General features: G+C 45.6%; 2 protein-coding genes across 6 annotated transcripts in view; one reads left to right on the top strand and one right to left on the bottom strand.

Annotated features, from left to right (window-relative positions):
* GPALPP1 (GPALPP motifs containing 1) overlaps positions 1-17070 on the bottom strand; it is a 30178-nt gene extending 13108 nt beyond the window's left edge. Inside the window, exons 1-3 of one of the 3 annotated variants that reach the window (XM_050950592.1) lie at positions 16922-17070; positions 10716-10854; positions 8217-8312 (exon numbers count right to left, since the gene is read on the bottom strand). In XM_050950592.1, coding sequence (XP_050806549.1) covers positions 8217-8312; positions 10716-10854; positions 16922-17006 — 320 coding nt within the window. In that variant the 5' untranslated portion in view covers positions 17007-17070. Of the gene's footprint in view, positions 1-8216; positions 8313-10715; positions 10855-16562; positions 16673-16921 lie in introns of those variants that run through there. The other 2 variants (XM_050950603.1, XM_050950612.1) reach the window with 2 other exon arrangements.
* An 86-nt stretch (positions 17071-17156) lies between these two features.
* The window catches only part of NUFIP1 (nuclear FMR1 interacting protein 1), a 28868-nt gene continuing 20476 nt past the window's right edge, over positions 17157-25548 (top strand). Inside the window, exons 1-5 of one of the 3 annotated variants that reach the window (XM_050949225.1) lie at positions 17157-17481; positions 18309-18397; positions 20803-20907; positions 23571-23633; positions 23976-24052. In XM_050949225.1, the coding sequence (XP_050805182.1) occupies positions 17304-17481; positions 18309-18397; positions 20803-20907; positions 23571-23633; positions 23976-24052 (512 nt within the window). In that variant the 5' untranslated portion in view covers positions 17157-17303. Of the gene's footprint in view, positions 17482-18308; positions 18398-20802; positions 20908-22361; positions 22414-23570; positions 23634-23975; positions 24053-25548 lie in introns of those variants that run through there. The other 2 variants (XM_050949218.1, XM_050949234.1) reach the window with 2 other exon arrangements.

The following is a 25548-nucleotide window of genomic DNA, read 5'->3' as shown; positions in this document are numbered from 1 at the left end:
AGTAAGTTAAGGCAGTGTTCACACAGGAAGGCCAGTAGCGCAGCTAGGGGGGGAGCTGCGGCGCTTTTACTCACCAGGCAGTGCTCCGGGTGAGTAAAAGCACTGCAGCAAGTGGCGCCTTTTTTTTATTGCTCCCCCTGTTCCCTCCACCTGGCTACGCTCCTGAGGAAGGCTATTTGGTATCACTGAAGTGTGAATTTAAAACAAATACATTTATACTGGTGGAAGAGTGCTTATGTCAATTATGCTTATGTTGCGTGGGAAGGGGTGTACACTAAACAAAAGAAAGTCACTCTGGCTATGACACTGCAGCTGGAGTGTCAGTGTGGGTAGACAGACCTGTGCTTGCGCTGCCTAAGCTAGCACACTAAATAGTGTGGATGTCGCCACACTGGCAGTGGCTTGGGCTAGCTGCCTGAGTCCAAGCCCGCCGAAGTCCTTAGTCCAAGCTTGGGTGGTCAGCCCTAGCTGCTGCCCACGCTACAGTGCCTGCACTGCAATTTTTAGCATGCTAGTTGAGGCAGAATTAGCATGCGTCTGTCTACCTGTGCTGGGAATCACACCCCAGCTGCAGTGGAGACGTTCCCTCATAGTCCAGAGTAGAGTATCTATGCTGGGGGTATAACCCATAAAACTTCCCTACATAGACAAAGCCTAAGAGGGGGCAAGCCTCAGCTACTCTACCCCCTCCCACCTTGTAGACTGTTCCAAGGAGGGGGTAGGAAAATGGTTTTCAATACTCTACGTCTCACAGCCTCCATTTCTGTGGTGTCTTCTGCATGAATAACTCCACTGCTGCTCAGGACTTTCCTCAGCAGCACAGAACTGACAGGATTTTTGACAGCTTGCTGGCTGCCCAGAGGATCTCTGAACAGCAAGTGTGAATCTGAGTGAAATCTTGTTAATATGCTCTGCTGTTTGGCACAGCTCTAATGTTTTTCTACGGGCTGAGGCAGAAAACAGGGCTGCTGTTTACTTTTGGCACATATGCAGAAGATTATTTTTAGAAACATATGGGCAAGAAACAATATTTTTTAAAATGAAATTTTAAGTTACACAAAAAACGATGCACCGAGGACCCCATACTTGCCTGAGAGTTTCCCATTAGCCACTGGATTTTTCAAGCCATAGTTAGTATTATAGTTGAAAATGAACTCCCCCAATCTTATTTTTCTGAGGCTTAATTTCTTGAAAATTTGTACATTTGCGGCTAAAATATCTTGTTTGTTCTCAACTCTGATTTTAGGTTTTTCCAAAAATATTCACAAGTTGAATTTCTATATTAGAATATTGTCAGAGTGATACTATTTTCAAAACTGGTTTCAAAAGGTTCATCTATATTTTGTACTTGACTAACTCAAAAAAGGTGTTTTAAAAGCTGAAAATTGTCACATATACAGTGCTCAATTAAGAATATATGCTTTGACAAATTTGAAAGATGTGTCTGAGAAATAAAGATGTTTGAAAGGAGTGGGGATATATTATACAAGGCATAAATAGTATATCCTCACATACTTATGAGCCATTCATACACTGGGCTATCCATGCACTGAAATCAACATGAATCATTTTGTTTCAGTAATTATGGACTAGACTGAGCAGATTGTAATCTGACCAGAATAAGGGGCACTGTGTTGTTTTGTTGCCCCTGGAACAGCTCAGGAGGGAGACACTAATTAGGCATCACAATCTTCTTCCCACTCATCTGGGGTGGGAGTAAATGGCATCAGGTCTATACCAGTAACATCATGTGTTCCCCAATGTGCCAGCATAGTTACACTGCTAGTGCACTGGAGAGCGGTAGAAGAGAGACAAGGCTCTGCGTGGTCCCCGCCCTTTTCACACATTTGCTCAAGAAGGGGAGAAGGTAGCTCTGCAAAGCCTGTTTCTCTCGAAGTGCAAGGGGATCCCTTAATGCCCCTTTTCTCCCTTGTGCCAGCACACAAGCTGGGGCACAATCTGACCCCATATGTTCAGTTAATGCATGTTAGCCCTAACTGTGCTTTGTTTAATTTGACCATTTAAGCAGAAAAAAATCCAGGAGGGGAGTGGATCAAAAGACTTTAAGACACTCTTAATACAGTGTATCCTGCTTAATAGCAATCCTGATACTAGCAACTTTTGGTTACTAGAGACATTTTGCTGGTAACCAATCCCATCCCATTAACATCAATGTTAATGGAATTTGAATATTTGCAACAGCATGCCGCTTATTAGTAACATTTTTTATTTTAAAGAAAGATTCTAACTGCACACAGGTTTGTAGGGCTGCAGTCAGGGAAGGAACTGCTGGGATGTGCTGTGCACACAGGCTTGTGGGGCTTGAACATGCTTCCCTGGCTGCAGGCCTGGAAAACTGTCTGTGGCTGGTGCTCAGTCCATCCCAGTACTTCCTTGTGGGACAGCAGCCTGGCAAATCAGCCTGTGCACAGGGACACACAGGAGGTAAGTGGCTGCGGGCTGGCATAGGAGGCTGTGGTCAGGGGAACAGTGGAGAGGGGAAATGCAGCACAGGTGTCGGAGCTGCATGGTCCCGCTCCCTGCACTTTCCAGGCTGTGCCCTGCTGGGGGTCTACACTGTTGAAGGAAGGAAGTGCTGGGACATGCTGAGCCCCAACCCCTGGAGAGTGCAGGGAGAGGTATGGTGCAGCCCCATGGGTCCCCAGCATCTCTGATCCCCAGAGAAAGCCCCAGCATCCAGATTGCAGCTTCTGTCCCTGCTGCTGCCCTGCCTGCAGCCACGCTTACAGGACTGCAGCCAGGAAAGGCATGTCCAAGCGCTTCTTTCCCTGGGTACTACCTTGAAAACCTGCCTTTCGCTTATTAGCTCCTGACAGTAATACAGTACCAACCTTTTGCAGGCAACCAAGGGATTGCTAATAAGCGGAATTTACTCTATGTCAGAAAGTAGAAGTGAAAGGTGCACAGTTCTTTGCTCTCTAGTTCACCTTTAAATGGCTGCCTCCCCCCCCCGTGGGCCCAATCCTGCTAGCCATGTTCACACGAGTAGTCTCGTCAACCTCAAGAGGACCTACTGTGCAAAGCTTTCAGGATCTGACACTTTGGCTGTTTTATTAGAGATCCTATTTGTATATGGCTGAAAGAATGTCTCCTGTCCAATGAAACATGTTTTCAGTATTATTTGTGCTGTGACAGTACCCAGGACCCCACCGTGCAGGGTGCTGGTTCACATTTACTTGAAACTGTACAATAAGAACTGGGAAAGGAAGAGTAACAGTCACATTGAGTTATTGATGTGCACAACAAGATGGTCCTAAATAATCTAAAGATTTAAAAAACCCAAATTAATACATAATAAAATCAGCTTTCCCCAGCTGCTGCCCCACCTAGCCATTGTCTGGCTGACTTCCTTTATGTGTGACAGCACAAATCATTCTTTGAGGAGGGATTTGAAGGATGAGAGGTGTCATAAATATAAAGGGAAGGGTAACAACCTTTATGTATGCAGTAACATAAATCCCTCCTGGCCAGAGGTACAGAATCACTTACCTGTAAGGGGTTAATCAGTTCAATTAACCTAGTTGGCACCTGACCAGAAGGACCAAAGGGGAAAGAAGATACTTGTAAAGGGGGCGAGGGGGGGAGAGGGAAAAGGTTTTGTTTGTGCTCTCTTTGTTGGTTGAGACAAAGAGAGAGACCAGGCAGGTAACCCAGCTCCTAAAAAGACCCTGAACTGATGCATCTAAAAATTACAGAAATTGTAATAACAAGGGAATGCATTAGATTATCCTCTGTTTTAGCTTGTGAATTTTCCCTATGCTAAGAGGGAGGTTTATTCCTGTTTTTGTTACTTTGAAGATGAGCCTAGAGGGCAATCCTCTGTGTTTCAAATCTTGTTATTTACTCTGTAAAGTTTTCTTCTATCCTGATTTTGCAGGTGTGATTCTTTTACTTTTTTATTTAAATAAAATTATTTTAAGAACCTGATTGATTTTCAGTGTCCTAAAAATCAGGGATTTGATCTGTGCTCACTTTGTTAACCTATCAGTTGGTATATTAATCTCAAGCCCCTCCCTACCTCCCCCCCCCAGAAAAGGGGGTGAAGTGGATTGGGGGGGTATATTTTGGGGGCGATCGGGCTCGAAGTGACCCCTTTCTGAATGTTTGTGTAAATCACTTGGTGGTGGCAGCAATACTGTCCAAGGACAGGGAAAGGAATTTGTGCCTTGGGAAAGTTTTTAACCTAAGCTGGTGGAATATAAGCTTAGGGGGTCTTTCATGCGGGTCCCCAGACCTGTACCCCAGAGTTCAGAGTGGGGAGGGAACCCTGACAGCAGGTAATGGCCTTTTTAATGAAAGCAAGTGCTGAGATACCATATGTTATCCTGAAATAATTATACCAGCTATTTATACTACTTTTAACTACACATTTGGAGACATTTTATTGCATTAAAGATGTGGCAGCTCTGGTATAACTGCCTGTCAGACACTCACCAAGCTGCTGTTTTGAGCCTATGTGCTTTTAAGCTTCCTGAGTCTAAGCAGAGTCCAGGTTCTGCCTTTGGGTCACTGGCCACATTCTGGATGTGCAGATCTTCCAGCTTACACCCCCTTCTGAAAGTTCAATTGCCTACGCCCTGTGTTTCATGCTAGCTACCCCAGTTTCTCCAGTATCATAAGCACAGCCTTTCCCAGAGTGCCAAATTTGTGGGAAATCTAGTTTATATTCACCTCTCTAGGGACATGATAGTTGAAGCACACAATGCACAGGCTTTGAAAAAGTTCCCAAATCCGCCACTCTATACTACAGACAGACAAGATATATACATATCTAGACAAAACAATACAACACCTGCACACCATCCCTGCCTCAGTTTCCTCACCTCTTGAGCATTCTTTAGGATTTGGCTCAGTGTTTGTTTATGGAGTTTGGGATCTTTCCTCTCTCCCTGCTTTCCTGCACATGGCTTCTCCTCTGGAACATGGAATCTCTCTGGTCTCTTCTCCCTCTCTTTCCCGCAGCCAGCCTCCTTTGACCTTGGCTGGTCCCACAGTTAAAGGTCCCCTTTGCTACAAAAACAAGTTCTGTTTGTTCCCCTTTCCTGCCCAAGCTTCTCCTTGTGTCTGAATACCACCTGGTTTCTTTGGTTTCCTGTTAAGGGATTTTTCCACTCTTCAAACCTAGGCAGAATTAGTTCTCACAACTCAGACACTGTCAGGTGCCACAGGTCTCAAAGCCAGGGCTGCTAAGCAGCAGCCTTATCTTCTGGGCCATTGAGCTACGAGGGTGGACAACAGAACTGCTGCTAATACCTCATCACAGAAGCTACACTCACTGACTCAGCATGGTGAGATGACTAACAGTTGACAGCCGATTGGACACCACCAGGTACAAGACTTCCTGTCCTAGGCCTCGTCTGAGCAACTAGTCCTTAGACTTGCTCATGCCCAGACCTCTGAGACCACGTCCTCGCTTCCTCACCTGGTTCCTGCTATCTACCATGCCTTGTTCCTGTTGCCTGCTTCCTTGCCCTGACCCAGTTGCAGACTCTGACTTTTGTTGGACCCCCAAGTTGGGCCCCAGGGCCAGACAGCAGGTGCTCCGGCCTCCACCCCCAACGGATTTTTCCCCCAGCCCCCAAAACTGCCACTGATCACGTAGCTGCTCGGAAAGCAGAACTTGTAACAGGAAAAGCAGCCTTGTGGTCAGCCGGCCTGAAGGGACGAAGTTCCCCTCACGACGGTTGCTTCCTGGGTAGGGATGTAGGGGCCCGACTGCCTCCCTTGTATGGGCATAAGCCACTCGCGACCCCGCAATTGGCTTCTCACAAATTATGACGAAAAATTCGCTATATATTCCTGACCCCCTCCCGGGGACGGTGGGAGAGAGAACTCGAATTCCCGTCGAACCGTATCCAGGTCTGATCAACCTGAAGCTCTCCCTGGCTCACGCGTTTCCCAGAGCCTGACTGCTTGCCGGCCGTAATGAAACTTTTGTGGTTTGTATGTGTAAGTATAAATAGCTGTTAAGGATTTCTGTATATCTGTGCTGCCAGATAAAAGGCAAAGACTGGTCCCAGCCGCCCCAAGGCTCCTGCTAGGGGAAACCCGTTGACCAGGAAACCTTGAACGCAAGGGGGACCAGTTGAGCCTAGCAATTTGTGTCTACTAAGATTAGTTGCTGCATTTATGATTACTAACAGCACCAATATCACTTCTACTAACCCCTGGGACGACCTGAATAATTATTGGGACTTAGAAAAATACCAGGGCCAGCTTCTATTTGTAATTGTAGTGTTTGTGTTATTTGTTCTAGTATTATATTGTAAGCCCAAGCTGTAACCAATTGTGTTATCCCTCATCCTTATCTGTGACTCCTTTAATAAATCCTCAATCTTTAACACTACGACTGATTGCTTGCGTTATCCCCGTCACTGCCCTTGGCCACTTGTCACCCCCCCCCCCAGGGCATCCAGTGATCGAACCTCCGCCCTATTCCAACGCTCATTACCCGGTAGATAACGGGCACCTGGTGGCCATATCGGTGGAGCGAGGGGCAAGAGCAATCTAATCAACAACTTTGACCCTTGGGATGGATTTTGACCGGTGGTGTGACCACAACCCTGACTCTCCTGCTAGCTCCAACCACTAGGTCACACAGCTCATGTTTTGGGCTCTGCCAAGCACCATCCTTAGCATACTCATTGTTCAGCCAGAGTTCAGTTGTTAAAGTTAATGATTTATTTTATTTGTTGTGTAATTTCTTCCAGACCAGTGTATTTCTGTGAATGAGAGAGATGTCACGGATCTTGACAGCTCATGGTAGAACTACTACACATTGCAGCACTAAATGATACAATCTCATAACATTAACCAGAATTTATACACTGTACACTGCCAGAGCCCTAGGGTAGTGGCGGCAGGGCTCCAGCGGTGATTTAAAGAGCTCCGGGCTCCGACTGCTGCGGGGAGCCTGGATCCTTTAAATCACCAGCCGAGCCCCACTGCCGCAGCTCCAAGGTAGCAGTGGCAGGGCTCCAGTGGTGATTTAAAGGGCCCGGGGCTCCCCGCAGCAGCCGGAGCCCTGGGCCCTTTAAAGTGCCGCCCAAGCCCCGCTGCCGGAACCCCGTGTTACTGCGCTATATGCGAACCCGTTTTATATCGGGTCGTGTTATATCAGGGTAGAGGTGTATACAGAAGTTCTTGCTCAATAACAATTCTCAGATTTGAGACACACTTTCAACTACGGAATTCCTTGCAGATAATAATGTTACAATCAGAACTGTTCAGCAACAGCCTGGCTCATCTTCCTAACAATGACATTATTCCTGACAAGTAAATATTGGATCATTCTTTCTACTGACTCTTTATAGCACTGAGGAAGCAAACAGCACAGATGTCAAAAGCAAATCTGCAGGAAGTTTCTGCTGAACATTTTATCTACTAACATTCTCTTGAAAGTAGTGATTTTCACACAGAATATCATTTTGAATTACACTGAAAAGAGCTGAGATTGATGTGAAGATTAGGAAGCTGTCAGATGCAGTTAAATTCTGAACGGAAAATTAACAACTAGCTTTCTCCAATAGGTATTTTACAATTGTGTGTGGTTGAATGGGCTTTGTTTCTGACAAAGAGGCTATAAACAATGCTGATTTAATAAAATATGATTTTAACAAACATACTCCATTCAGCATTGTTTACATGAAGAAAACTAATGATCCCAACGTATTAACAGAACAACCACCGCAATAATATATGTCATATTATATTACATAGAAACAAATTAATGTCTCAGTCCTGCAATGAGTTCCATGCAGGTGGGCCCCTGCACCTGAGGAGTTCATAGAGTTTGGGCCTAAGGTAGTTATAGATATTAGACAATACTTATAAAATCTTCAAAATAAATATTGAAAAAACACAAGCGTATTCCATACAACAGTTTGCCTGTCTAACACGCATACTCTTTTTGAGCTTTATCTTAGAAGGTGGGAGAAATTTGATATTCAAAATATGTTTAGACAGTTCATATACAAGTTTTCTCTTCTCTCCGACTTCCCAGAGGAATTCTGTACTCAAATTACAAAGGAACACTGCTATGTGGAAGAAGGAATTCTAATCACATAAAATTTACGTATAACTAAGGTGTTCACTGATAAAACAATTATTTTCATTAAAATATTTAAAATATTTTTAAAATAAAATATTTTGTGGCTCTAATGAGAGGAGCCTGAACACTATTCCGCTTTAATTACCTCTCTGGAGAATCTTCTTGCTTTTTAAATCCAGGAGGAAGAGCAGGTCCAAAAAAGCCATCATCATCGTCATCTTCCTGAGCTCTTTTCTGTTTTCTACAAATACAGTGATTTAGCTTAATAATTATTCTGACATAGATGGCAATTATCTGCACTTTAAAGGAAAAAAAATCAAAATGATTTCCAAAAGTCTTACATTATGTACTATCTTGCTGTTACCACGGAAACACAGCAAAAGAATCTGAAATAATTTGGAGCAATTAAATATTTGTTAGCATAAGCCTCATTCTTACACTGCAGTGACATTTTAAAAAAAATGTTATTGGTGCAGAAAGAGAAAATCAAATAGTACAACACAGTAATGCTTGTTTTGCATGCATAAAGTAATTTTAACATCAGCATATTTCCTGCTACATTTCTACCATCATTCTATACATTTTGACTAGTACTTCTCCAAACTGAATTTTAGACTGAACAATCAGTAAATAAAACCATGGGGGAACAGTGAGGAGTATTTACATTAACGATCATTACATGGAAATAGTATTAATGCCCTCTAAGACGCCAATCCTGCAAGCACTTACATGTTTTTAAACTTTTCATATTTGATTATTCCCATTAAATCTGAGAATGTGCAGTTTGCTGAGATTTGCTATTAAAAAAAAGAATACTTCTGCCCTTCAAATCAAAATAATCATATACCCACACTTGTTAAGGGCTTGATCACGCACAGGAATCTTTACACTGACTTCAATGGGAGTCAGACTGGTCCCTACATACAGTATTATTTTACAGCTTTACTCTGCGCTGGTTAGGCCTCAACTGGAGTTTCCGCTTTACTCTGTGCTGGTTAGGCCTCAACTGGAGTATTGTGTCCAGTTCTGGGCACTGCATTTCAAGAAAGATGTGGAGAAATTGGAGAGGGTCCACAGAAGAGCAACAAGAATGATTAAAGGTCTTGAGAACATGACCTATGAAGGAAGGCTGAAGGAATTGGGTTTGTTTAGTTTGGAAAAGAGAAGACTAAGAGGGGACATGATAGCAGTTTTCAGGTATCTAAAAGGGTGTCATCAGGAGGAGGGAGAAAACTTGTTCACCTTAGCCTCTAATGATAGAACAAGAAGCAATGGGCTTAAACTGCAGCAAGGGAGATTTAGGTTGGACATTAGGAAAAAGTTCCTAACTGTCAGGGTAGTTAAACACTGGAATAGATTGCCTAGGGAAGTTGTGGAATCTCCATCTCTGGAGATATTTAAGAGTAGGTTAGATAAATATCTATTAGGGATGGTCTAGACAGTATTTGGTCCTGCCACGAGGGCAGGGGACTGGACTCGATGACCTCTCGAGGTCCCTTCCAGTCCTAGAGTCTATGAGTCTATTATGATGATAGGTATGTTACAAATACCTAAGTTAAATAGATAATCTAAAAAGGAGATAACTCTATTATCTGTTTATCTTAAACATTTTTAATATGAACGCTGTATCTAGGAGCCCAAACTAGTTCCCACTGAAGTCAGTAGAAAGACTCCTATTAACATGTCAGAGAATCAGAGTTGGAATGAGGCTTATGCTAACAAATTGTTCGCTATGTCACCGGTAAGCTAATTTTCCCTGCGATCACCCACTTGATCTATAACTTTGATGTTATGACAATCTGAGTATTCTTACCATATACCTGTTCCTAAAACAGGTGCAGTATCTCCCATTACAGTAGTACGTTTATATTCATGTAGAGTCAAAGGCCACATTTTTCAAGACTTTATGCCTAAAGTTAGAAGTTTGGTTTAATTTTCAAAGATCCTAAAGCACCTCTAGCTATTAACTTCAATAAGATTTGTGGGTGCTTAGAACTTCTAAAATTGAGCCACTTCTATTTAAATTCCTAGATATGGATATAGGAGTCTAAGTTTGAAAATTTTGGCCTTTTTCTTTTTTTAACCTCAAAATTTCATTTCTACCACCAATATGCTTCTTAATATGCATTTATATTAGGAAACACTAATTTCAAAATTCACAGTCCACCCAAAGTCTACTATAGATCCATTGCTTATTGCTAGTAAAGATATAGTTTACCAAAATACACTTCCATGAACAGGCCCACCACAGCAACTTTAATATAGTTATACTAACAAGTTGCCTATTATTTTCTGCAGGGAAACTTGCTGTACACACACAAATTAAAAGTACAATCTAAAAGTTAAGTGACACGTCAACCTAGATACAAAATTAAAATGAAATGAACAATTTAGATTGCACTGAACAAGCCAGTCACAATCTAAGGGGAGACACAGATTAGACAGCCACTATCACCCTGGAAAGGATGAGAAGACAATGTTAGCAGACTTTATCTTGGTGTGGCATTTGCTTTCTTTAGTTCCATAGTATAGCCCCTTTCCAATTCTGCATCTGGGCTAATTCAGTCAACTCATTGTATGAAGTGGTCCAATTTCTCCTTATTTTACAAGTGTAAATACATGAATGACACACAAACAGACTGACTTGGGTACTGGATCAGAGTCCTGCTCCTCTTCAGAATCTCTATTTGCTTCTCTGAGCAGAGAAGGAGACTTGGAGCCTTCATCACTGTCATGCATTTCTGAGCTTTTTTTGTAGCCAGGAGGCAATACTGGACCTGCAACTAAACATCAAGATTTAGTGTGGATATTTTATTAAACACTTTAGAAGAACATTACCACTTTTAGTATCATCAAAATATTTCTCACTGGATTTAACTTTATTCAAACAGTCCTGTCTCTACATAAGAGTTAACAATGATTTAACAAAGGTCCTGACACAGCCGAGCACATAAGAATGATTTGCTGAATAAAGACTGATTTAAGCATGTGTTTTAAGTGCTTTGTTGAATTATAGCTTAAATGAATAATTGATATCACAGGGTTGAATGACTCCGACACTACTGGGCTTTTTATAATTTCACAGTGCATTCCGAGGCATAAACTCCACGGGGCCTTTTGAAATTTCAAACACTGACTTTAAGGCAGACGGGAAGGGAAACTTATTTGGCTGGGAAGAAGTACAGTGAACTTTTACTACAGCCAAAGAACTAGAACAAAAAGAGAATCAGGTACAATGAAGTCATATAAACGAAGGCTGGGAGAAAATTACATCTACAATTAAAGAGCTGTGACCTTTTAAATTATGCAAAATAAACCAGATCCATCTAGAAGCTCGACTTTTAGTAGGCAAATCTTAGACAAGAATGAGAAAGATTAATGGGGACATTATACAACTCATCATTTCTTCACATAACTAAAACACAAAACAAGAACAACATACAATTTACAAATCAACCACTGATCTGCCTCTCATTTCAGCTTCTTGTTTACATGGAAAGGAAATGAACCAAGACAACAGACCCATGAATCCACTTCAATACTAGGTATTTCTGGTGATTGCTGTCAGAGTTGCCCTCCCTCTCTCCCGCCCCCCCCCCCAAAGTTATAAGAAGTGATTTTGGAAGACACAGGAAAGAGGCCAAGGATTAATAAGCAATATATTATATTGACTACTGTCAATATGTTACCCATTTTGGTTTGTTTGATCAGTGTAACTGAATGCATGCCCATTTTTGATCGGTTATTTAAAAATATATATATTTAAGACCCTGATCCTGAAAGCACCTATGCACATTCTCAACTTTTCACAACTTAAATTCAGCAGCATTACACACGTGTAAAGTTAAGTTTATGTATAAATGTTTGCAGGATCAGAACCTAAATGAGTAAAGTATCCTGCAGATGTGACAGGCAATTATAAATGGGGCTGCTAATGCTGCTTATTATTAAGGGTGCCCAAAAGTTCCCATTATAAGACCCTGTTTTCAGAGACTTAACACTTTACCAAATATTAACCACTTGGGCTGAAGTTTTCCATGCCTGGTGTCTGTCTCGGGTTGAAATATTTGGAAAATTTCAGCCAAAATGGTTCAGCATTTTCTAAGAACAGGGCTAAGGAAAAATACATTGGCAGAATTTTTTAACATGGGCAAAACAATCTTTTCTTTTAACAGATCCTTTGAACCAGGGACTTAATTTGGTAGGGATATGAACTTTGTGTCTATAAAAGGAACTTTACTTCTAGCATCTCCTAACTTTTGAATGCTTGACTCTGAAACCTTAATAGTGCCCTTTTAATGTAGTTGTTTTGTGTATGTTACATGCAAAAGGAATAAGCAGGCATAATGAAGCCAAAAGAAAGGATTATTAAATATTTGCTGACATACTGCCTTATGAAAATTGCACATAACCAAACTGTGCATGTGAAGTAGCAATTCCTATTCATGAATGTTGGCACTAATATATGGTTGTCTTCACTCTTCTGATTTAAGGTATCAAATTAACCTTTTCTGATGGAATTACAAGCTTGAAAGTGCACAATTTTGTACGTCATTTTCTCTAAAGAAGGTAGATGCTAAAAAAGATGTCTAGAAATGAAAATGTCCGAGGAAAGGTGAAGGACAAGCTCACACATAAATTCAACTACCAAACAAGTAAAAAAAAAAATACATATTTGAAGAGTTGTTCAGATCAAGTCAAAAGAAAAGAAACATCAAGTATCAGTCAGAGAAGAGCAAGGCCCAAGAAGGAACAGCTGGGAAGTGGTGGCAGCAGCAGCAGGTGTGGAATGCAGACATCCTTATCCCCTAGCAAGTTGCACCAGTTCCCCCATCAAATATCCTCCCATGCACCACAGAAGTCTCAGCAACTGCAGCCTCCACACAATCTCTCCGCTTACCCCAGTAATCCCAGCATGCACCAGCTTCCTGCCCCAACATCTTAATCCATCTTAGACACTTTCCAGCAACCCCACTTTCCTCCCCCACACCCCTCTGGGTATAGCTCCATGTCCTGCTGTCACCACTGCTCAGGGAAGAGTGTGCTGGTCAGAAGCAGAACTCTGTTTACATACTAATTATTTGTAAATGTGCAAATTCTTTAGATCATTTATATGAAATGTCACAAAGCTACACAGAACTGGGCAGCCATGCTACATCTGCGGGAGAATTGTGTTAATAACAACTGAGTTTTAACATAGTTGAAAATATTAATGTTAATGAATGAAACTAGGTCCAACCTAGGCTTGAGAACTATTTTTAACAGGATGGATTGATTTCAATCAAGGTGCTTCATATCACGCAATTAAATCATGATTTAAATCACCAAGTGGAAAGTCTCTATTTAAATCAGCAATTTTAATCAACTTTTCCAGTTGTACTGCAGTTATTTTCTAAAAAAAATAATTCACATTGGCTGATGTGACAATTAAAACATGCTGATTTACAACTAGATAGAGCCTTTACAGTTGGTAATTTTTTTTTTTTGCTACCTAGGCAGGTACACTATAATTATATACATTATATACAGTAGCTTAATATTTTCAGATTCTTATTAATTATACATTTTTAGTATATTAGAAAATAGTGTATGATATCTTGGTTATTTACTAGATAATTAACTTGCTCATGATTTGCTTCCTGCTGCATTAGGATATTAACTAGAATTTAATTAAACACACAAAACAGCATATCAAATGTATTTCTATTAAACAAAATAAGTCTATAGTACAGTATATAACTTGTTGTGCCATATTATTAAATTTAACCTCAGAAGTTGGCTGTTCTCCCTCCCGATTCTTTCTGTATATAGAAAAGCAGCCTTTAACTCAAAAGATTTTGATAGAGGCTCATGGATTAAGCATACCATATATACAGTAACTCCTCACTTAACAAACTCCCACTTAATGTTGTTTTGAAGTTACATCACTGCTCCATTAGGGAGCATACTCATTTAAAGTTGTGCAATGCTCCCTTATAAGTCGTTTGGCTGACTTAACAAGGGAGCACTGCACAAGTTCCTCTTCTCCGCCTCCTTCCCCTCCCTTCCAGCGCTTCCCCCCCCCCCCAAACAGCTGTTTGGTGGCACTCAGGACTTTCTGGGAGAGACAGTGAGCGGGGAAGTTGCCCCTCCACCAGGTAGGGCCACCCAGAACGCAGGGGCTTTAGGGGCTGCAGGGCCCTGGGCTAAGGGGGCCCCGGCCTGCAGTTCTAAAGCCCCTTTCAGAATGCAGCCTTGCGAGCACAGTTTGGAGGACTCAGGAGGAGCAGGGGCAGCCACGCAGCCAGCGTCCAGAGAGAAGCGGTGCTTTCCCCTTTAAAGCACCACTTCTCTCCGGTCAGCTTTGAAGGGGAAAGCACCGCTTCTCTCCGGACGCTGGCTGCGCAGCTGTCCCTACTCCTCCCAAGTCCTTCAGCCCGTGGAGCAGGGACGGCCGGAGAGAAGCAGTATTATATACAGTACATAATGGCTTTTATCTGCCCCAAAAACATTTCCTTGGAACCTAACCCCCTGCATTTACATTAAATCTTATGGGTAAATTGGATTCGTTTAACATTATTTCACTTAAAGTTGCATTTTTCAGGAACATAACTTCAAAGTTAAGTGAGGAGTTATTGTACTTGATCATAAGCCAATTCATTTATATGCCGATACCCTGATGGATAAGTAAAAATAGAAAATTTTTATGACTCATTCATAAGCCGACCCTATAATTCAGGGGTTGGCAAACTTTGGCTCCCAGGCCATCAGGATAAGCCGCTGGTGGGCTGAGATGGTTTGTTTACCTTGAGCGTCCACAGGCATGGAGGTAAACCTAAGTAAACAAAGTATCCTGGCGCACCAGCTGCTTACCCTGACTGGGCCAGGACAGCAACTGGTAGGGAAGGTGTTTTGGGGGAGGGGAGGAGAAACTGGGGGGTCAGGGGACTAACACCTGTGACCACCCCCCATGTGGCCCCACCTCTAGTCTGGGACTCCCACACTGTTGCCACTCCATCCCTTCCCACCTTATCTGGGGAAGGCCAGGGGAGGATGTCTCTCGCCTGGCTGGAGCTGCTGGGGCAGGCTGGGCAGCATGGCGGCAGCCTGCTTCAGGGGGCCAAATCAGGCGGCATGGCCGCAGCACGTCCCAGCAGGCTGGGCTGGGTGGCACAGCCACACCGTGCTCCGGCCAGGGGCAGCTCTAGGCATTTTGCCGCCCCAAGCATGGCAAGTGGGCTGCCTTCAGCGGCTTGCCTGCGGGAGGTCCGCCGAAGCTGCGGGACCAGCGGACCCTCCGCAGGCAAACTGCTGAAGGCAGCCTGCTTGCCGCCCTTGCAGCGACCGGCAGAGCGCCCCCAGTGGCTTGCCGCCCCAAGCACATGCTTGGCGTGCTGGTGCCTGGAGTTGCCCCTGGCTCTGGCAGGCCGGTGTGACAACACAAAAAGCTCCCTCTCCCAATTCCCTACTTTGGGTGCACTGAGCATGCTCACCCGAACTCAGCATGCCCAGTAACCTTTGTTTTTGCATGGCGGAAACTGCAGCTAGTTGCAAAAGTGGAGGGTCGCTGTTTGTGCTGCTACACCGGGTGGCACAGCCACAGCCTGCTCTGGGAGGTAGGGCCGAGCAGCACGGCTACAGCCTGCCAGCCCTGGAGCTGCAGCTGCTTCGGAGACTGGGGGGAGAGCAGCGTGGCCAGAAGCAGAGAGACTCTGGCCCCACCTCTTCCCTTCTGTCTCTGCTGGCTGTGCTGCCTCTCCTTGCTCCCTATGTTTGGGGGGAGGAGCTGAATCCCACCTCTCCTTCTATATACCTGTTCATAAGCCGAACTCCTTCTCTGGTGCTTCCCTTTTTCACTAAAAAAAAATTCAGCGTATGAATGAATACATACAGTATTTATTTTTTATTTAAAATGTTTTAGATCAGCGATCGGCAACCTTTGGCATGCAGCCCGTCAGGGAAATCCACTGATGGGCCAGGACGGTTTGTTTACCTGCAGCGTCTGCAGGTTCGGCCGATCCAGGCTCCCACTGGTCGCGGTTTGCCATTCCCGATCTGGGCTAACGGGAGCTACGGGAACCGGCGTGGGCCAAGGGATGTGCTGGCTGCCACTTCCCACAGCCCCATTCGCCTGGAACAGCAAACTGCATCCAGTGGGAGCTGCGATTGGCTGAACCTGCGGATGCTGCAGGTAAACAAACTGTCCTGGCCCATCAGCGGATTTCCCCGATGGGCTATGTGCCAAAGGTTTCCAATCTCTGTTTCAGACACAATAATAAGTTTAGGCCTTAACATATTTTCAAACGATTTTCAGTGGCACTGCCCGGGTCCCGGCCATCGGTCGGGGGGGAGGGAGAGGCTCAGCATTTTAATTTAATTTTAAATGAAGCTTCTTAAATATTTTAAAAACCTTATTTACTTTACATACAACAATAGTTTAGTTATTATATATTATAGACATATATAAAGAGACCTTCTAAAAACGTTAAAATGTATTATTGGTACACGAAACCTTCAATTAGAGCTTGTCTCGGCCTTAATGACAGCAGGGCCATAGCAGGGAAGAGAGAGGTCACTCTGCAGCACGGCGGTGGGTTTCAACCTTTCCTCATGTGCGGACCCCAAGAATATGTCGCAGGGAGGTGCAGACCCCCGGGAAATCCCCTGAAAACCGCCGCAGCGCAGTACGTGCCACCCAGCCTGCGCGGGGGCTGCGGACGGGTCCCGCCGGCCCGGACACGCTCCGGCGGGCGCGGCGCCGGGGCTACACACAGCCCTGGGCTGGGACGGGACGGAATCCCCCCCGAGGAGCCCCCGCGCCGCGGTGCTGCTCACACCCAGGCCAAACCCTGTCCTCTATCGCGCCCTCACCCTGGCTGAAGTCCTCATCTGGGTCCGCCTCGGCGCAGCTGGCAAACCCCGGGGGCAGCGCCGGCCCCATCAGCTCTCGGGCCATGGCACAACAACCCGCTGCCGCCGCTATGGCGGGCGCATGCGTATGGCGTAGCGACCCTGGCGGCCCAAACCCGCCAGCACATAGGCGGCTAACGCTGCCCATGGCTCTTCCGGCGCTATACGATGACGTTAAAGGTAGTGTGGGCGGCAGGGTTCCACACCCCGGCTTTGGGGCGCGGTGTTTACAGCAGTGTCGGAAGTGACGTATAATGCAGCGGCCGCCGGTGTCCCCCATGTGGAAGCGAGCGCCGCTGGCAGTAGCAGGGCGGGTGGCCGGAGGGGTCTTTTCGCGCCTGACATGAATCCGTTCGCCTGGTACCCGCCGCCGCCTCCCATGTTCAGGCCACCTGTGTTCTGCCCGCCCCCCGCCTGGGACCCCGGCTTCTGGGCGCCGCCGCCTGGGGATTATCCGCCGCCCGGCGCATGGTACCAGCCCTCACCGGCGTACGGGGAGCTGCCGGGAGCCCCGCACCCAGGTAGGGGAGACCTCGCGGGGGCCAGAGGGAGGGGTTCTGCACCCGGCCGGATAAACCCCCCTGCCTGTTCTCCCAACGTAACCCCCCCGCTGGGGGGGCTCCTGCACCGTTCCCCGCGTATCCATCCTGCGGGGCGCGCAGGGTTTCTCCCCACCCGCATCTCGGGGTGGCGGGGGTGAGGAGGAGTAGTCCTGGGTGCTACAGCCCTGCTTCTCACGTGCACTCTGGCTTGTGGCTCTGTTAGGTGGTTATTGTTTTTCTCCAGTGCTGGCTACGTTTTATGACTAAAAGAAGGATGAGGTCGTTCCCACGCTCTTTCCCGTTTCCCAACCCTGAAACTTAAAACCAGGTTTTTGTCTTTATTTGTCAAAGATTTGGTGATGATATAATATACCTCCAAGGAGGCTGTGTCCCTTTGGGGTTTCCCATGTTGATGATGTCATTGAAAAAACAAACCAAAAAATCTGTGTTTTCTTGACTATTAATAATAAATTAGTATTTTTGATTTTTTTTAAGTGGTAGCACTAATTTTCAGGCAGTTTTTTAAAAGCATATTTAGAATGAGGGAGATCCTGAGAGGTCTTAGCAATGACGTATAGGACGCCAAGGAGTATAAGATAACAAGTAGTGTAATATTGTGATTACACAGATAAGGTAAAAAATATCAGATGGATCAAAAAACTTCCATATTTGTGTTTTTCTTTAAAAGATTTTTTTGTAAGGTTATGTGGAGTGCACTGCCTTTTTTTTTCAAACACAATATTGAAGAAAGTATTGTAACAGCTATGCATAATTTCATTTTTCTTGTAATTTTTTTTTTATCGAAGGTGGAAATTGCCATTTCACCCAAGAATGGCAAGCTGAACCAACACCTGCATTTTTTAAACATTCTCCAGGTGGAAACTTCAAGCAAAAGGTACTTATTATATCTATTATGTGGAGTTCAGTAACTCAGTTGTACTTCTGGGATACAGTAGTCTTAATCCTACCACAATAATGAGGATTATGTTATAACCATATGTTGTAACATATGTTAACCCAGGGGTGGGCAAACTTTTCCGCCTGAGGACCACATCGGAGTTCCGAAACTGTATGGAGGGCTGGGTAGGGAAGACTGTGCCTCCCCAAACAGCCTGGCCCCCTCCTCCTCCCACTTCCCACCCCTGACTGCCTCCCTCAGAACCCCTGACCCATCCAACCCCCCCTGCTTCTTGTCCCCTGACCACCCCCTCCCGGAACCGCTCCCACTGGAACCACACTCTATCCAACTCCCCTGTCCCCTGACTGCCTTGACTCCATTCCACACCCCTGCCCCCTGACAGGCCCCCTGGGACTTCCACGCCTATCCAACTGCCTCCGGGACTGCCTGCCCCTTATCCAATCTCCCCGCCCCCTTACCATGCTGCTCAGAGCACCAGAACTGGCAGCTGTGTTGCTTGGCAGGAGCTCGCAGCCCCACCGCCCAGAGCACTGGTGGCAGGTGAGCTGAGGCTGCAGGGGAGGTGGGACAGCAGGAGAGGGGCCAGGGGCTAGCCTCTGGGGCCAGGTAGGACAGTCTAGCCCATGGGCCATAGTTTGCCGACCTCTGTGTTAAATATTATGTTATAAATGAGAGCATTTCATGATGAAACAAGTCTGCAAGTTCTGGATGCATGAAAGGAGGGATGCTCTAATCAACTTACTTAAATTGTATGTTGCGCACATGAGTTTATTGTTGAGACATACTAACCTTGCAAGAACTTTTATTTCTGGTGATGAAGCCACTTTGGCATTTTGGTTATGTTAGCAGTGGTGACACTTAATAAAAAGATGTTACTTGTAAACTGAGCACATTTGAGTTGGAAACTGCGAGATATGGAACACAATAATTAGATTTTTTTTTTTTTTTTTTTAGTAATTTTTCAGTCTAGAGCAGGGGTCAGCAACCTGTGGCGCGCGTGCCAAAGGTGGCACACAAGCTGATTTTTACTGGCACGCTGCTGCCAGCCGGGGTTCCGGCTGCCGGTCCTGCTCAGCCAGCTGCCTGCCTGGGTGAACGGAACCCCTGGCCAGTATGGGCTGAGCGAGGCCAGCAGCCGGGAACCTGGCTGGTAGGAGCCGGTGGACAAAACCCCAGACTGGCAGCAGGCTGAGCTGCTCAGCCCGCCGCCGGTCTGGGGTTCTGTCTGCCACTCTGCTCAGCCTGCTGATGGTCTGGAGTTCCGGCTGCCTGTCCCTTACCATCTGGGGTCCCGGCTGCCAGCTCCGCTCTGCCCGCTGCTGGCATGGGTGAACGGAATCTCCAGCCAGCAGCGGGGTGAGCAGGGCCGGCAGCCGGGAACCCGGCTGGCAGGAGCTCGCAGAACCCCAGACTGGCAGCAGATGAGCCGCTGCTAGTCTGGGGTTCTGCCTGCCATCACGCTCAGCCCACCGACGGTCTGGGGTTCCTGCCCCTGGCTCCACTCAGCCCGCTGCTAGTCTGGGGTTCTGTCTGCCATCACGCTCAGCCCACCGACGGTCTGGGGTTCCGGCCCCTGGCTCCACTCAGCCCGCTGCTAGTCTGGGGTTCTGTCTGCCATCACGCTCAGCCCACCGACGGTCTGGGGTTCCGGCCCCTGGCTCCACTCAGCCCGCTGCTGGTCTGGGTGAATGGAACCTGCTGCCATCAGTGGGCTGAGCAGGGCCGGCGGCTGGGACCCTGGCTGCCAGGAGCTGGCAGAACCCCAGACCAGCAGTGGATGAGCCGCTGCTGGTCTGGGGTTCTGTCTGTTACACCGCTCAGCCTGCTGACGGTCTGGGGTTCGGGTCTCTGGCCCCTTGCCAGCTGAGGTCTGCTCCTGGCCTGGGCCCAGCGCTCTGCAGCCATCTCCAGCTTCTAATGAAATTTTGCATGTCTCGTACCCCCAAGAAGGGCATCTTGCACTCCCTCGGGGTTGCGTGCACCCCAATTTAAGAACCACTGAATTAAATTGATCTGCATTTTAATTTAATTTTAAATGAAGCTTCTTAAACATTTTAAAAACCATGTTTACTTTACATACAACAATAGTTTAGTTATATATTACAGATTTACAGAGAGAGACCTTCTAAAAACGTTGAAATGTATTACTGGCACGTAAAACCTTAAATTAGAGTGAATAAATGAAGACTTGGCACACCACTTCTGAAAGGTTGCAAACCCCAGGTCTAGATTATGTATGAAATGTTTTGACTATTGAAAGACCAACTAAAATAATTTTAATATCATCATGTAAGCATGTTCCAGCATATTGGATTCTATTTAAAATAAAGTGTAACTTACTTTTTGAAGAAATGATAACAGTGTCACTCTTTTTTTAACAGAACAAAAGAAAAAAAGAACCAGTTTTCTCTCATTACTGTGATACTTGTGATCGTGGCTATAAAAACCAAGAAAAATATGATGAACATGTTGCACAGCACACACAGGTTAGTTTAAGCTGCTTTATAAGACAAACTTTCCTGCAAATTTATTTTTACAATTTATAGTTATACCATTTTGGCCTGTGATTTCATAAGCTAAGCAGGTTTTGGTCTCAGACAGTACTTGAATGGGAGATCACCAATGGAAAATCATGTGCTACAGGAGGTGTTGCTAGGTGGCACTTTCTTTGGAGTCGTCATCTTCACTGACTCCAAATAGTGCAAGGCATAGGCGCTGACTCCATGGGTGCTCTGGGGCTGGAGCACCCACAGAAAAAAATTCGTGGATGCTTAGCACCCACCGGGGAGAGCAGCTGTTGGCAACTGCCAATCAGCTATTTAGCATGCACATCAGCCCTCATCAGCTCTTTGGCTGGCTGCAGCCAATCAGTTGTCTGGCGGGAAGTCCCCGCCTATCAGCTGTTTCCCCTGCAGCTGCTGAAGCTCCCAGTGGGCTCCCACCTCCCACTGCAGGCAAATGTGAGTCCTTTCAATTTTTAGGGCAGAGGGAGCTGGGCTAGGGGAGACAAGCAGCCAGGGCATGGCAGCTTCTGGGCTCGCTGCGGAGGGGTGGGGGAGATGGGGTGGGCAGCCTCTCGGCAGGGGGCTGGGGGAGACGGGTGGCCAGCTTCTCGGCTGGCCCTATGGGGCTACTGGGGGGAATATGGGCCGGGGAGTTTCTCAAGGACCGAGCCAGCTATTCTCAACCCACCCTGGTGTCTCCCACAGGACCTGTGCCCCTCCCTCCAGCCAGGAGAAACCAGCTGTGAACCCCCTTAGTGCTGGCAGGGGAACAAACCAAAGGGCATGGCTCCTTTAAGAAAAGTTTGCCCTTTGCCAGGCATGAGAGCAGGCACAAGTAGTGCCCAGCTCAAAGGTGTCCCCCACGCCCAGATCAAGCCTCTCTGAGGGGCTTTTCTTCCCAGAGATAAACTTCATCTCTGCCTCTCCCACCCCTCTCCAGTGTCCCCTCCTCCCTGTGTCAGGAAGGATTGATTGATTCCACTCTCCCGCAGATTCCAGGGAATCCCTTCCATTGCAACCACCCCCCCATCAGCTTCAAGTCAGGAGACACTGCTTTGCTTTACCCTGGGACATCTGAGCTCATCTTGCTTCAGGATGCTGGGCTGCTGCAGCCCAGTGGAGGAAGCAACTCTCCCCCCAGCCTATGGCCATGGTCCCACCAGGGGCTTCCCTCCCACAAAAGTTGCAATGTGTGAGGGAGTCAGGAGCAAGCTTCAAAGCAAGGGTGAGCTGCAGCCCCAGAGGCTGAAGCGACACAGCAGCCACACAGCAGGATAAATGAATGGGCCATTTCTATGCTGGGCTGTTGAATTAAATTTCTCTCTGTCTCAAGGAGGGCAAATTTCTGGGCTGGCGGCAGAGGGTGGGGTTGGGGGGAGACAGCTGCTTTAAGTGCGTGGGTGGGAGCAGGTGATAACAGAGCCACTGGGAGGTGGAGAGCAGAGAGAGAGAGATGGGGAAAGGGACACAGGTGGAGAGCAAGAACTGGTAAACACCAGGAAGGGGAGATACCAGTGATAGACACACTTTCAATAACTAGAATGAAAGTGTATAAATATGCTGAAAATAGCCTCCTCTCAAAACTGGCAGAGCACCCCTCCAGCACATGCACTTTGCCCTTAAGGCAGGAGGGGGCAGAAAGGAGTGAGCGAGAGGCACTTAGGGGAGGGAGTTGTCAAGAAGACGACATTCAGGGAGGTCTAGGGGGATGGGGCAGGAAGAGGTGGAGTGGGGGTGGGGCCTTGGAGAAGGGGTCGGAGCCAGAATGAGGGACCCACTGGCAAAACGTGAAGTCAGCACCTATGGTGCAAGGAGTCACTGTGTTGTCGCGGGTGTTCTTTTTTGATTACGATTGAAAATGGAGGCCCTAACTGAGTACATAGGTTCTTCCTGTACTTATAAGCATGCTGGTCGTGTAGGTTTTTGATTCATAATGGTAAATGTAAAATTGGTAATCAGTAGTTGAAATTATCCATGATATGTGAAAAGTCATATAATTTTGCGTGAATTACTGAAGTCTTCAGGGATGACACTGCAAGAGGGATTTGCCTTGTTTTGGCCACCTATAGGTATCCAGTACAGCATGAACCTAAGAGGTGTTGACAATGTGCTTGTGCTGTTTGCATCCAATCTGAAATGCTGACAGTCTCCTGCCCTAGAACAGGGATGACTACAGTGTGTGTACAGTTTTGGCAAGTCCTCTATAATGGGGCTCAGACTAATTCTTGGATGCCAGCTGCTCCAATTCCTGCATGAAATGATGGAAGATCTGCACTGTTATAGATTGTTGAGTGCATTCTGAATCCTAAGATGTCATCATAAATGGGTACTGTGGAGAATAAATATTGTAAAAATGTGACCATAATGTATTACTCTTAGGCCACTTAGTAATTGAATGTCTTTTTATTAAATTTAATTGTTAATGCTGTAGTACTGGAACTTAGCCTTCTACATCTTCAGGGCTCTGTGCGAGTAACTGAGACTATGTTGGCAGTTTATTTTGTTTCACCATTCAAGAAAGTGATCTAATATGCAGTGGTATGCAATGTAGTTGAAAATAAGTGGGCTACATCTTGACTCTTCTTGTGTGTATAATTCCATTCAAATAGTGTTGGAGTATTTTTTTTTTTTTTCTTCTTTTGCAGTGTGCAGAAGATGGTTGCAGTTTCAGTGCACATGAGAAGTTGGTTCAGATTCACTGGAAGAATGTAGGTACCCCAAACTGCTTCAAAAATTGAGTCCATGAAAATTGTAGAATTGATTATTACCTTCTTCTCTGGTTGTCTTTTGTCATTCTGCAGAAATATAAAAATGCGTAAAGTCCAGTCTCAGCTTTAAAACTGACCCTCAATCCCATATTAAACATGAAAAGCATGTAAAAGACAACATAATAGAAACGAAAATTACCATGTATCATTTTTAGTCTTCTCATTTTCTATATGCTACACCCAACTTAATCAGTGTCTGGGTTTTTAAAGTTGCAGAATTTTGTGTAATTTTGTGTAATTGAGTCACATTTTGTAATGCTTTTGAAAATTTGTCCTCCCTAGATGCATGCTCCTGGTGCTAAAAGAATACAATTAGATACTCCAGAGGAGATTGCTAAATGGAGAGAGGAAAGAAAAAGGTGAGTGAGTTTCCGAGACTGTATATTTTAAGTTGTAAGAGGCTTTCAGTTCCAAAACTTCTCATCGCTCCTGTGCACTCATGTGCACTCCTGTCCCTTGGGGTTCCTAGCCCTTAACTTAATAATTTTTTTTAATGCTTAGGGGGGAAAAGATTCAAACTCTCAAGTTACGCCAGCAAGAAAAATGTATGCCTCAGTCTTTAAGATGCATTATTTTGTCTTTAGATAACTCATACTGTTTGTACATGTCATGTTTAAAGCTCAGATTCCTGAAATGAGGAATGTGTGGTGGATGATATTGGAAATAGTTGGGTCTGAAATAATGAAGATGTGAACATCTGAAAATGGTGTACTCACCACCTCTATAGTATACTTCGTTGAGTGCAGACTTCCAGATATTGACAAGTAATTTCTGTAGACTTTAAATTTGTACCTAACAACATTCTTTCTAACCTATATCTCTTGATTATCATCCAGCAAGCTCTGCTAATTCATATACAGGGACTTGTGCAGGAATTTAAATATCACCACTTTTGGAAGGCCACATTAAACACACACTAATGAAAGGTTCCTGTGCTCTTTCCCCCCCCCCCCCCTAAATTTCTCTGGATACCTCTGGCAGGATGCTTCTGGTGGGGATGCCAAGCAGCGAGGAGGCAGCCGCTCCCTCTGGCAGCAGCACTCTGTCCCTGCAGCCTGGGGGTGGAGGAAGCAGCAGGGCTGCTGGCTGCAGGCTGAGCTCCTCCGCTCCCCACCTATGCAGCTGCTGCTGCTTCTTCCCTGCTGCTGGAGTCCCAGCACTGCTGTCTGCTTTGCAGTCCACCTTTTGAGGGGAGCCGGGGTTGGAGGCAGCAGAGAAGGCGAATCAGCAGCTGCAGTGGGGGAGGGAGAAGGAGCTCAGGCAGCTGCCCTGCTACTTCGTCCCCCAGGCTGCAGGGACACATGGAGATTTTTTGGGGGGAGGGGGGTGAAACCGTTGCTTGCCCCCCCCTCCCCCTTATGTATGTCCCTGTTCATAGAGAGTATTTATTCAAGGATGAGTACTACTCGGTACCTCTTTCTTCTACAAAAACCATTTCCTGTTTGTAATAGTGTAAAGCACTTTAAATCAAAAGGTATAAGAGATTAAACTGATTAAACTTATTCTGTGGTTAATGCACTTATAGGAATGACCAGTTCCTCATCTGTGAAATGGAGATAATGCCTACACTCACAGATAAGATGAAAGAAAAACAGCTGGATATTTGAAAATAGACACTGTACTGGTCTGGATCTGATCCTACTGACTTTTCAAAGATAGGCAAGTTGCACCTGATTAATAATTCAGGTTGTCGTAGATGTTCTAGATTTTGTTTCTCTGGCTGCAGTTGTGGGTTATGAACATTTTTATATTAATATAGGTGTGTAATGTCTCTCTCTCCCTTACTTTTATTTTATTCATTATTTATATGTATGAGAGAGAGAAAATTAGTGGTAGTGCTGTATAACATTATATT

The sequence above is a fragment of the Gopherus flavomarginatus genome, chromosome 1 (assembly GCF_025201925.1).
Source record: "Gopherus flavomarginatus isolate rGopFla2 chromosome 1, rGopFla2.mat.asm, whole genome shotgun sequence".
NCBI lineage: Eukaryota > Metazoa > Chordata > Testudines > Testudinidae > Gopherus > Gopherus flavomarginatus.
This window is presented reverse-complemented; position numbering and strand designations above follow the sequence as displayed.